Source organism: Morus notabilis, unplaced genomic scaffold (genome assembly GCF_000414095.1).
Source record: "Morus notabilis unplaced genomic scaffold, ASM41409v2 Scaffold444, whole genome shotgun sequence".
Classification (NCBI taxonomy): domain Eukaryota; kingdom Viridiplantae; phylum Streptophyta; class Magnoliopsida; order Rosales; family Moraceae; genus Morus; species Morus notabilis.
Genome location: NW_010361417.1, coordinates 15249 through 29770, shown reverse-complemented (window position 1 = coordinate 29770; position 14522 = coordinate 15249). Strand labels below are relative to the sequence as shown.

The window sequence follows — 14522 nt, the reverse complement described above, 5'->3', positions numbered from 1 at the left end:
GACAATTAAAACCCTAACAAAGTTAATTACGGTAAAGAATATGCTTCTTCAGACTGAAAAAAGTGAGTCATGTTATAATTTACTAATTTTTCTAAAAAATATGTTATTTACTTCACAAGAATGTTTGAAATATGCTATTTAGTGCATTTTCTCTTTTTATAACACATATTTGAATTTTTTTCTTTTTTTATTAAAAAAATATGTTTTAAATGTTTTTGAATTTAAATGAACAACTTTCATTTTATTAAAGAGACGGATAATAAAATGTCAGATTTGATATAAAGCAAGAGCCAGATTGCCAAGACCGTTGCCATAAATTAATTCATAATTAATTTATTGAGTGATTTAGTTTAGAATTCTATAATTCTAAATTATCATTGTATCTTTTATGTCAAGCAGAAATTATAAGGATGACGTAGGAACTTATGAACCTATAATATCACGCTCTAATAAAATTAATAATTAATCAAACTCTTTAATAAATTAATTAATTCATCGATTAATTTAAAAGTTATTCCACTATAAATTTAGAATTGTACTCTCGATATTATAAACAATTAAATCTGTAGAATGTTCATTTGATATAGCCATTATATATAGATTAATTTTTAATAAATAATTCATAATTAGAGTTACGTAAAATTCATTAACCTCTCTAATTATCTCTTTATCATTGAGTACCATTGATTCCTAATGGATAGTGATTGTATGAAACGAATTCATGAATTGGAGCTCCTACTAATTCAAATACCGAACCGACAAGGAAAGAGAATTATTTATCTCTTTATTTCTCAAGTAATAGGTTCCATCTCGTATATTAACATTCCCGACTACATATTTCATCATCTATTCAAGATGTAAGGAATATGATTTAGGTATCTCAAAATTCGTATCGAGTAAGTCAAAAAACACAATTCCATAAATAAGAGTCTATTAATAACTCAGGATTGAGATTGTTCTATACATGACTATTGGTAGACTCGATTCAAATTTCCATACTTAAAGGAAATTATTTGAACTTCAATTCATGTTTTGTCCCAGTCCTACATAATCACATTATATAAAATATACTCATTCAATATCTCTCAATATTGACGATGAGGATAAGTTCGCTTCATTCTTAATGGAAATGACATCAATTAATAATGTTCTTGATTAAAGATTCTGAATTTTAATCAAATTCATTACAAACTTATTTCGATTATTATCCTTAAATATTATCCACTAGTATATATAAAATATTTATAAAAAATATTTAAGGTCACATAAATAATCGTGAAATTTTAAATGATATTAAAAAAGTATTCAATGATACATGCACAATATAATGAGATTTGTTACATAATAATAAAGTTTTTTATTATATATCGTACTTTTAGGATGACAATCCCAACAAGGACACCTTTATTTGGAAAGGAAAACATAAGAAAGCTATTGTCTTAATTTAATATACAATGATCTCTAATCACCTTTTAAGGGGCAAGAAGAGATGGAATGCTTTGCTCGTTTCTAAAAAAATCAGCTGGATCGACTTTTGTCTTCACTTGAATCAACTTGTTGAAGTTATTCTTGAAATATTTAGTACCCCAAATATTTGCTTTTGCTATACGAGTAAGGGTACTTGTGGAGTTACTTCTTTTCTCATTCATCCCAATGTCAAGGTCTCTAAAGTTGAAATATACAGTTCTCGGATTTTTTGACACATACGGAGTCATGTAGTTGTAAAGTCTTCTTATCCAGCTTAGATGTTTTTTGGACGCTCCTTTATAAGTCACTTGGTAATGAATATTGAATAGGTTTCCGGCTCGGTGTGGAAATGGGATCGCAGATTCTAAAATCTTGTCCATTTTTCCTCCATAAGGAAAAAAATCAATAGTAGTCATTCCCACCTCTTCGTCATACAACCTTCCCAACATTCCTTCCACCACATCATCTGGAATAAGCTCTTTTACATAGTCAGATTTCATTTTGTATGACAAACCAGTGGACACAATTGTCCTATCAAGTAAAGGATCCAAGGATCCAGTTCCCTGTCCAGTATAATAGAGATAGGACTCGACATATCTCATTTCGGTACAATCTTGTCTTACCAAACCCATCTCAGGAAACTCCTTCTGCATCAACTGAAGCAATGTATCTACACCTCCTAGGAATGTGGCCGAGAAGTTAGGTTGTATCGTAATTTTCTTATTCCCCTTCTTATCTGTAGAATTCATGGTTACGAACCTGATGAAGATTGTTAGATCGTCATCGACTTTGTGGGCGCGCCGTTGCCATCGATGTACGAGCTTCTTTGTTGCATCGTCGTCCATATTCCTTTGGACATTAAACACAGTCACCGTTGATGGCACGGGAACTAGTTGAAGTTTCCATGCAGCAACGATTCCGAAGCTTGCTGCTCCACCACCACGTATGGCCCAAAACAAATCTTCCCCCATAGATTTCCTATCAAGAAGTCTACCTTGGGCGTCGATTATCTGCGCGTCAACAATATTATCAGCTGAAAGACCATATTTTCGCGCCAAATACCCGTAGCCTCCTGCACTCAAATGTCCACCAACACCCACAGTGCTACAACCGCCGGCGGGAAAGCTAAGATTTCCAGTTTTCTCCGCAACCCTAAAATAAACTTCACCTACTGTAGCTCCAGCTTGAACCCATGCTGACTTGTCCTCCACATCAACACTAATCGAGCTTAGGTTTCTCAACTCAAGTATGATAAAAGGGAGCTCATTAGACACGTAAGAAAGACCCTCATAATCATGCCCACCACTTCGAACTTTGATTAGCATGCCATGCTTTTGGGAGCAGTAAACAGTGACTTGGATGTGGGAGACATGAAATGGTGTGATGATAGCGAATGGTTTTGGGGTTGAATTGAAACGTTGGTTCTGTATGAAGGAATTCAACAGGGTAGAATACGACGTATCATTTCGAGTATAGATAATGGTTTCATGAGTGGATATACGAGTGGTGAGGCATTTAAGAAAGTGTTCATGAGTGTGATCACTAGATGCTAGCAACGCAAATGGAAAGAGAAAGATGATAATTTTGGCAAAGAACGAAGAAAATGTAAAGTAATTCATTTTTCTTGATCAATTCGTTTGAGCAGTTTGTTTTTTTTTTTTTTTTGTAAAGGATACTAATTGCCTCCATATAATATATATAGCTCATAATCTCTAGATGGTTAAGTTTAAAATTATACACGTTCTACTCACGAGCAAGCAAACGTTGAATATAAAATTAACAAGTGATTATTATTTAATAAGAAAGCAAAGGTTGAATAAATAATATGGGACATTGTCATCTTTCAAATTACGTCATTGAAAATAATAAGCAAGCAAACGTTGAAAATAATATAATGGTTCCCACGATTCTTCTTTGTTTGTTCGGTTCGGGAGTTCAAATCGTAACAACTTAATTTTTTTTTTTTTGCTTCAATAATAACATATAAACAGTGTGATTTAAATAGTAAAATTAAAATTTAAAATGGCCCTTAGATATCCAATTAAAGTTAAAATCTGTACAGAAAGTAAAACCTTAAATGCAATATTTGGATACGTCTTGAAAGCTTTTTTATACAAAAAAAATCGCATACTGTTACAAATTGATCCAGAATGAAAAAAATTAGTGGGAGATAAATTCAGAAATAACCTGTTCGAGCTCATTGAAATTCTGAAATAGTCTGAAAACTTTAAGGTTGTTTATGGGGATTGAATACGTGGGTTAGCCTTTTGATGGAGGACTTGTATACGGGAATTACCTATTGATAATTATGACTAATTTATTTAAATTTAAATTAGCTTGTATTTAGTTTATCTTTAGAATTTAGAGATTAGATTAGTGATTATTTTTTAGTTTAAAGTTTGAATCATTTTAAAATATTAGTTATTCGGAGATAAGTATTTAGTTTAAATTATTTGATATTATATTAGTATTATATTCAAATTCAAACTCCTAATGTAACTATATAAATATTGCCTAGCTTCTTATTAAAAGAAAACTTGCACCGTTACGCTTTAAATTCTAAATCTGTTACCAATGAGGGACAGATGTGTAGTAACAATACTAATATTTTACATATAACATTATTATATATCTTATCTTAAAAGTTAAATAATAATATTTCTTAGACTATTAAAATGGTTTCAAATTAATTAATTTTCTTTAATTTAATTTGTCTTATACATATTAGTAAATTAGATACATTGTTCTTTACTTAATCAGCGGATTAATTTTAAAACTACACACAAGGTACTCATTTATCAATTTATTAAATGATTTTTTTAATTATGTCCACAGAAATAATAATTAAAAGAAGCTCAGAAAGAAAACGTTAACCACGTCTACAAATTGTTGATTAGAAAACATTATCGTTGACTATATGTTGAGTAAGAGTATATCTAAGCGAACTCTCTAAATTTTAGTTAAATTTTAATTAAAATGGTTAAAAATTATTTTAGTTAGTAATTTTTTTGGGTTATATACTCGATTATCTTAACATTAATTGAGTTTAAAAAATAAATAACTTTATTGAATTTAGAAAAAATCTTTGCATTAATTATTATGATTGAAAGAACAAAATAATACAAAAAATCAAATAGCTAGCCCCTTCTTGCAAGCTATATTTAGCTAGTGTGAAATGAATTCTCCAAAATAGTTAACCATTTAGCTAATGATTGGAGTAGTGAAAAGCTAAATTCTAGCTAAATCATTAGTAATTTTGGTGTTATATAGACGGTGCTTGATCCTATTATTATTAGTTTAATTCGTTTGATTTCGTTGTACAGTTTGTTATTTGACTACCAAAATTGTGCAAAACCAATATCAAAAATATGAATTAGGTAGTTTCATTTTCGTTTTCATTTATTTTATTCTTAAACTCTATTTTGCGTTTTGAGTATATACATTTAGCCACCTTTCATATTGATAGCTAATTTGGTGTTTAATAGGGAACCTTTACTAACTTTTTTTAAAAAAAAAACGGAAATTGCATTTCAAATCAGAGCAATACAAATACTAATTCAGACATAAAAAATCCTTAAGTTAATAATAGCTTTTCTCTCTCTGTTTTTACGCAGGTGTTACAAAGAGTGCTATAACACTTCTGTAATACTGATGTTTTGTTGAGTGTTTCGCATTCAGGAACCAATAAATAATTGTGCAGAGAATAATAGTATAGAAACATAAAAGACACACAAGAATTAATATCGCAGTTCGGTGCGCACACCTATATGTTCGGGGCCATACCCATACAATATATAATCCACTAAGATTGAATGATTACAAAAGACCAAACCGGTCTTACACACTCAAGAACTCCCTCATTGATGTTGTCGCCACTGTGGAGTATCCTCTTAGTGACATTGTCTAGCGAGCACCACTCGACTTCAAAAACTTTCTCCCGAAAGCAATACATACGTCCTCCTCCCGAAGAACCACTTTTTCTATTTTTCAGTCCAAGAACATCAAACTAAAATCCATGCCCCAAAATATGGCCTTGAATTGCTTTTAAAACCATAAAACACAACAGCTCACTTTTTTCTCTTCCAAGGCACACCTTCACCTTCACGTACGTACACACACATATGAATATATAGCAAGAGTGCTCTACTTTCCATTTCTACCGCCTCATCACCTTTATATCACAAAGCTCTTAATGGTAATGATGATAAAATGTCAACTACATCCATTTCTCCCCCAAAAACGCCCTAAACAAGGCAACCCTTTCCTCCACAGATTCTTTCCATACACACCACATCAATTGGCCACTAAAAGTCAACCAAATTAGCTCCATAAACTTATTTCATTTTATTGAGGAAATAATTCCAAATTATCATCCCAAATCTAATGCAAGAAGTCAAGAATAGAGTCTCCATAGCAGTCCATAATCTTGCTGATTTTGTTTTTGAATTTGCAACATTTTATCAACAAATTTACCAACTAATAGTCCTAATAGTAATAACTTGAATTTTTTTGGTTTGAATTACAAAATATAATCAGTCTGATTTAAACTGTAAAATTAAAATTTAAAATAATGTTTGAATATGCAGTTAAAAAATTTGTACATAAAGTAAAATCTTAAATGTAATATTTGGATACGTCTTGAAAACTTGTTTATAGAAAAAAATCGCATACTGTAACAAATTGATCCAGAACGAATAAAATTAGTGGGAGATAAATTCTCAAATAGCCTGTTCCAGCTCATTTAAATTCTGAAATAGTCTCATAACTTTAAGGTTGTTTATGGGGATTGAACACGTGGGTTAGCCATTTGATGGAGGACTTGTATACGGGAATTACGTATTGATAAGGATGATTAATTTATTTAAATTTACATTAGCTTGTATTTAATTTATCTTTGGAATTTAGAGATTAGATTAGTGATTATTTTTTAGTTTAAAGTTTGAATATTTTTTAAATTATTAGTTATTAGGAGATAAGTATTTAGTTTAAATTATTTGATAGTATAAAAGTATTAGAATCAAATTCAAACTCCTAATGTAACTATATAAGTATTCCTTATTTGCGCTTTAAAGTTTAAACTTTAAATCTCTTACCTATGACGGACAGATGTGTAATAACAATACTAATCTTTTATATATAAAATTATTACATATCTTATTTTAAAAAGTTATATAATAATATTTCTTAGACTATTAAAATGGTTTCCAATTAATTAATTTTCTTTAATTTAATTTGTCTTATACATAATAATAAATTATATACATTGTTCTTTAGTTAATCAGCGGATTAATTTTAAAGTTACACACAAGGTACACATTTATCGATTTATTAAATGATTTTTTAATTATGTCCACATAAATGAAAAAAAAAAAGCTCAGAAAGTAAACGTTTGCTCACGTCTACAAATTGTTGAGTAAGAAGACATTATCGATGACTAGAAAGTTATTTGAGCTAGAAATTTTTTAGTTGATATACTTTGATCAGACTCTCTATTATAGCTAAGCATAGATTATCTTAATATTTATTGAGTTTAAAACTATAAATAATTTTATTGAATTTAGAAAGAACTTTTACATTTATTATGATTTGAAATAACAAAATAATACAAAAAATTAAATGGCTAGCCCCTTCTTACAAGCTATATTTAATTAGTGTGAAATCGATTCTCTAAAAAAGTTAATCATTTAGCTAATGGTTGGAGTGGAAAAAAGCTAAATTCTAACTAAATAATTAGTCATTTTGGCTAAAAATATGAAATAACCAGGTTGGTTTTAGTTGCTCTAAGATATGCCAACATATCTATAGAGAGTAAATAGTCTTTTGATAGCAGAATTGCACATGAAGTAATGGTAACTAACAGACGTGTAATTAAGCGAAAAATTGTTTAGGAGTTAGTAACAAGTACTCTTAAACATTATGCTAAAGAAAAGAAAAAAAGAAAAAAATGATTGTTTAGATTGAACACAAAAAATTATCAACCCAAACGATTTTTCAGATTGTTTGAGACCATAAACCTACAAATAAAATATAATATAATGGAAGAATGCAACACTTGAAAGAATAAAGAGAATCCTACAAAAAGAAAGAAGGTTTCTCAACAAGCTAAAAAGCTTCATTGTGACCAGGCCATGGATAAACTCTATTTTAGTGTTATATATAGATGGTGCGTGATCCTATTATTATTAATTTCTTTATTTTGTTTGATTTCGTTGTATTGTTCGTTATTTGACTGCCAAAATTGAGCAAAACGAATAAAAAAATTATGAATTACGTAGCTTCATTTTCATTTTAATTTCTTTTCTTCTTAAACACTATTTTGTGTTTTGACTATATACATTTCTCCACCTTTCATATTGATAGCTAATTCGGTGTTTAATAGGGAACCTTTACTAACTTTTTTTTTTTGAAAATGAAAATTGCATTTCAAATCAGAGCAATGTGAAATACCTTTAACTTGATAAAAAGAAGAAAGAGAGAGACAAATATGTCCACCAACCATATACAAAGGTCTTGTCTGAGCGGACCGCATTTAAACCCCAGCAAACTACTGAATCCCATCTAATTAATAACTTTTTTTTTTTTTTTTTATGGTTAATGTTGATTCCACTGATTTAAAAGACTTCTTGACAATATCGTATTACAATGTGATATCTGATAGGATTGTGTTAGTAATTAGTTATTAATGTGATAAATGGTTAGGGGTTAATGGTTTGTTCTTAAAATTGGTTTGTTATGTTTGTTAAGCTAGTTATTAGTAGTATATATGCAACATAGAGAGAGGGGAAATTAAGAGTTGGGTTAGAGTTTTAGGCATTATTTGCTTTGCGGATTTAACTTTTTAATTTGAACTGAAATATGACATTTTTTTAAAGCTTTTCACTGTAAAAACTTATAACTGAAAACTCAAATCCGTGAAATAAACGAGGCCATACTCTATTAAGAGAGAGATAGGCCTTTTGAAAGCCTTTGAACTATTGTAGCTCTCCACTTCTGTATCAATAGCAATTTCTATATCTATTTCTCTAATTTTCTGGTCAAATCTATTGTGGGTCTTAACTCTTATCAATATCCCTCCTTCCAACAATTCTCCTTTTTATAGTGTAAGGCCGTATTTTTTTTCTCCGTAATGGGATCTATTAATATAAATTTTCTGAAATGTGTTCTAATTTGAAAATATTTTTTGTGCAGCTCTTCAAACTATTATTATTAATTTTTTTCAAATATGACCCTTATTTAGTCAATGTGCTCGTTAATTTTAAATCATGCCGTAGCTACTCATGCATGATTTATAAAATGGCGCACAAAAAAAAAATTGCAAGAAAGTGATGTCTAACAAATCTAACACACCGGCAATGATAAATAATTAAATAAGAAAGCATCATATTATTGACTAAATATTGCTTGGTCGTATGTTTTTTATTTGGTATCTATGGAAAAAGAGGAATACTGTTTTTGACGTAAAATTGGATAGGAAGTAATGCGACGGACAATAATTATTAAGGGATATCTATTAAATATTACAAATAATTTAAATCAGAGTTTTCTTTATTTATTAAAGTTGAGCACTAGAGTCGAAAAATAAATTTATATAAAAGAAACTACTAATAGCACAAAAAGTTAAATTTAAATTTTTTAGAAAAAAACACTCTAGTAAAAACTTAAGTTGTGATTCGGATTTTGTTATTTTTAAAACAGTTTCTCTTGTAGTCTTTGTAAAAAAGGGATTACTGGTGTTTCTTATTTTTCTGCCATTAGATCTGTATAAAAATATGTCTATTCTGTATATTTTTTCAATCTAATGTAATTTTCATTCTAATGTTATTTTAGTTGCTTTTCCTAACTCTTGCTTTCCATTTTTGGAAGTTTTTTCAGTAGTCCCTCCCTACTAGTTGTCTCAATTTTTGACTGTTAGATTTGGTCAAAATCACATCATATTGAAAATATATAGAATAAATAGATTCTGATACAAATATGACGGTTGAAAAGTAGAGAACACCAGCAGTCCTAGTTTTGCAGGAACTACCAGAGAAACTTCCTTTTTTTTTTTTTTTTTTTTACACTTAAAAATCATGAATTCCTACCGATACTTATGATAAAAAAATATTATTTTATCAAGGGAGTTGTTTTTGTAGGATTGGAAAAAATTAGCTACCGGTTGTTTTTTACTCTTCAGTCGTCAAATCTGTATCAGAAGCTGCCTATTTTGTAACTTTTTTAGTATGATGTAATTTTTACCAAATCTAACAGTTAGAAACCGACTGAGCTGGTAGGCCTGGTTTACAGGATAAGGTCCCTTTTAAAAAATATATAACCTTTGTCAAAACATTCTCAAACGGGCTTTTATTTGAACATAGTTTTTTTTTTTTTTTTTTTTTTTTTTTTCAAAGGGGTTTTTTTTTAAAAAATTTTTTTTTTTTTTTTTTTTTTTTTTTTTTTTTTTTGTATATGCAACATAATTAATTCTTTTTGAAATTTACATTGACATATGAGGGATTTTTTTGCAAGGCCGTCCTACTGGTAGAAACAGTTTTCTGACAATTAATTTTTGTCAAAATCAAATCAGATTAAAAAAGCATGCAGAACAAACAATTTTTGATGCATATTTAATGGCTTAACGACTTATAATGAGCATTATAACGACTTATAATGGATTCACCAGGATTATTTACCCAAGCAGTACCATAAAAAAACAAAACTATAAAGCATAAATAGTAACGAGTTTAGAACTCGTACCTTATCAGCAGAACTTAGAACCTCAAAGATTAGAGCTAGAATCTCCACTAAGAAAAAGTATTTTAGATAGAGGAAGAGAGAAAGAATTTCGTTTATGATATTATGGGACAATGAATAATGAATTCTGAAGGCTTATATATAAGAAAACTCTGGGTACTTTGCAGTTACTATGCGTAAAAAAATATTATTTGTAAATAATAACTTTTGATTAAAATATTATATTTTTATAATAATTCATACAAAACCTTCTTATCCTTGCTACACTCCCTTCTCATCTCTCTCTTTTTCTTATTTTTTATTTAGGCTAGGCACTATTTATTGGCCCGCTACTATTTGGCCCCAATAATGAAACTTCAATTTCTATCCCTTATATTCATCATTTTTTACTTCTGATTTCTTCATCATAATTATTGACTTGCACTTGAGGGTAGCAAATTTTCTATCAAATTTTATCAAGTCATCTCGTCCCATAATTATTTATTCTCAAAATGTCATTTTCCTAAAACTAGTACATCAAACTATCAAAATTGAATTTTAACTTTACTATTATTCCTTACGGTCTTCTCCATAATTCTTTATAGTTTCGAACATCGATTAATATCTCTAATTATATATTCTTCAACATATTTACCAAGGGTAAAATCGTTCAAATATTGTTCTGACAGTTATTTTCTTCAAATAGTCAGAAAATTATTCCTAACAGATAATAAGAGCAAAAAGCGTCCTACCACTGATCCCAACGGTAAAAAACCGGTTAGTTTTTACTTTGTAAATAATTGAGTTTTCTAACCTCATGTTCACCCATAAATTTCACTTTTTAAAAATGCTCCTAAACAATCTCTTTCTTCTTAATTTTTATGATGATACTTTCTTAATAGCTCTAAACTTTATTTTTTTAGCTATCATCATCTTCTTACTTATAGTTGTAATTATGTGTCTTTACAACGTTAGAGCATGGGATCGACATGTACGAAAACATCGAGTTGTACGGAAACGTCAATATTAGCTTTTGTATTAAATTTTATTGTAATTTCTTCATTATAAAAGTGCTTTATTTATTGAAATATAAAGTAGGATGTTACAATAATATCCTTACTTGTGATCAATTGTAACTTCTACTGTGGTTAGCCTCTTTGATGGTCAAATCAATTTAATAAACTTATATATCATAAATCTTAGGACACTTAGCCCGCTAAAAGTAAATGTGAGAAGGCTGAAATAAAATAAATGTATATTTCACAGGGAGAAAATTCAAAAAGATCTCCTTAATTTTATTTAAATACAACTTTTATCTTTGAGTATTAAAACATACAAAAAGTATCCTGTTTTATTTTTCAAAGCAGACAAAAAGTATCTATTTTTTTTTTACTTTTTTAATTTAACGTTTTAAAATGGCTAATTTTATCTTTGGATATCCCATATATTGTCCACATTTGTGCTCGGCTATACAAGTTTCTAAACACCCTAAATTTGTCCAAATTTGTGCTCAGATACTTGTTGGATTTTATGCTCTGTTTGTTTCGAAGGTTTTGGCTTAATTCTGAATCATGATTCGTGGTTCATTACAGTATTTTTCTCTTATAAAAAATTTAAATTTCAAAAATCATGAATTATTGTTTAGAACACATGAACCATGTAGAAAACCCAAAAATAAAAGTTGTATTTAGGTAAAACTAAGGAGATATTTTTTGGCTTTTCTTGGAATTATGAGCTGTATCCTAAACACTCAGGCACTCCTAAACTCGTGAAGCTTCCCTTTTAATAAGTTCCCGGATTGTATGGCTCACCTTCGGTCCAACCAACTTATTCAAAAAAACCACTCATCTTTGGTATCCTCACCTACTCCAAGTGGACTCCTCTTTCGTCACTCATCTTTGGTATCCTCATCTTTGAGACTAAATGGTTAAGTTATAACATACCTCTAGTTTTCTCCCTGAATGAATGGTTCCGTCTCTCACGGATTATTAATCTTATATTGCGCTGTTTGTTTATATGTTTCTATTTGAATACAAATTTCCCTTAAAAAACGAAGAAGATAGCACTCAAATAATAAACAATCACAACAATATTCACGTCAAAAATACTCCCTACGCTAAAGGGTCTTATAGTGCAAGTCCTCTACGAATATGCTGCTCAAAATTGGCTCCAAAACCGCCCAAATTACTCAAAATATGTTGCTTCTTTGTAATATTTGAATATGCCTTGCTTTGCGCTTTTGACTTTGTATGTCCAAACGGATTTCTGATTCTCAATAGAGACTTGTTCTGAAGGATGGGTTATAAATCTTGCTATCTGAAGCACAAAATCTGTAACAAAAGAAAACTCGAATTTATTTGATATGAATCAAATCAATGCTCATTAAATCCGAAGGTGCAGCATGAAAAACTTCCAAAATTGATGTACTTAAGAGTATAGTTGATTATGAAAATCGGGTAAGTTTAATCAAGCAAGTCCCTAAACAAATTTTTGACTTTTAAAGAAGACAAACTTGAAATAAATCAAGGGAGTCAGCACAATCATGTGTGACACAGAAGTTTTCTAATTTGGACTTGCAAATCAGAAAAATTAATCACAAACTAAACTTACTATAAATACTTCAATTTATCAAACCTGATCATGAATCAAGATTTTCCTTAATTGTTCCACCATGTCTGCATGGATTAGGAAACCTGACTTTCCTTAACGAAATTCGGCCAGACAGGAGAAAATATTTTGACCTGTACAATAAAGGAAAGTTGCCATAAAATCTCCGAAAATCAAATGAAGGCAACCTCGGACTAAAAACATTCTTTTACAAAATTCCGAACAATCTCCCCCTTTAATATCCTTATTATAAGACTCAAAACCTGTCAATTTCAACACAAGAGACAGAACAATAAAATAGCGAGGCTTTCTCCCCATTCCGAAATAAGGTGGGATGGTTTTATTCTCACACCTATTTTCAATCTCTACAATATCTCCTTGCAGATACACACTTCATATTATTAAATTTGCACCCCTTTTATTTCAAAATTACTTAACTAGTTTTGTAAGATTATTAATTCTTGATCATTCTAATTTTCTCTTTACACCCACCATTTCATTTTAATTCTTTACTTTTGTACTATTGTTTCACTTTTTCTTGTTGAAGTTCTAGGCACGAAGCATTTTCTCAAACATAAAGATTATTACATTTGTTAGAAAATAAAGGAGATTAACTGTAGAAAAATTTATAAGAGTAAATTTACATTTTTTTGATGTTGCTATTTAGAAGTGTAATATAAATTTTCTATAGTAAATGTCCTTTATTCTTCTAAATGGTAATAGCAAATTTTCTTTATGAATGAAAAACCGATTCATGCGTAAAATTTCAAATAGAAATAAATAGAGAGAGATAGAAAAATGTAAAGAATTAATATGAGATTGTGGGTGTACAAAATTATTAATCTTATCAAATTAGCTATTGATAACTTTGAAATAATAAGGGTATGTAAAAACTAAATTCGTCATTTTAAAATAATCTGGAGAGAGTATTTAGTACGAGTGTGTGAGGATTAAAGATGGGTGTATAAATAGAAACGCACAATAAGGTGAACCCAATTCCAAACAATTTGGCCCAGATTGAAGAACAAAGCTCTTCTCTATATTTATATGTTTGATTTAATTGAAAATTAATTTTGTGGTTTTTAAATTACTGTTATTATTAAATGTGTAATATACCTTTTGGATAAATATTAGTGAAATGTGACGTCAAATCAGCACACGGATTAGGTCTATCGACAAAAAAAATTAGAAAAACAAAGACTTGTTTTTTTTTTTGTTATTAAGGATATTTAACTACATAATTAATTATAGTTAATAATAACATTAGACGATGGTTTATCAGAAAACAAATCATCTAATCTCCCCGTCCTTGGAATGGAATTTCACCAAAACTTCTTCCAGAACTGCTTTCACTACTCTAATTACATTTTTAACGTTTTAGTCCATCAAAAAATTTAATAATATTAGTTTTTCTTTTTCCTATTTTAGCTGCAATTATTTTCATTGTATGAAATTTGTCTACAAATTGTACATTCGTTAGAATGCACATAGAATTAAGACGACCTTATATCTTCTTAACCACCATAAAATAAGCACATAGGGTTTAAAAATAATTCCACAAAATATATTATAGGGTTCATTGCGACATTTTTTTACGGTTTTACAAAACCTAAATTGATCAAAAACTAAAAATAAAATAAAAAAATCTTGCAATAAGTGATCGAAAAAGTCTTGCAATAAGAGGCTGTCAACCCCTCAAGATCTGATTTTTCTTTAAATGGGTAGATCTGATTTTTTTT

The 14522-nt window shown here is 29.3% G+C and overlaps 1 protein-coding gene across 1 annotated transcript; it reads right to left on the bottom strand.

Moving 5' to 3' along the window:
• Nucleotides 1-1472: 1472 nt before the first annotated feature.
• LOC112091843 (cannabidiolic acid synthase-like) lies at nt 1473-3086 on the bottom strand. The gene has a single exon (XM_024166434.1). The coding sequence runs from the start codon at nt 3084-3086 to the stop codon at nt 1473-1475; it is 1614 nt and encodes a 537-aa protein (XP_024022202.1).
• Between the last annotated feature and the right edge of the window lie 11436 nt (nt 3087-14522).

Bases quoted from the DNA above. Each gene is read 5' to 3' on its own strand.
- LOC112091843 (XM_024166434.1), bottom strand. From the start codon at position 3,086: ATGAATTACTTTACATTTTCTTCGTTCTTTGCCAAAATTATCATCTTT.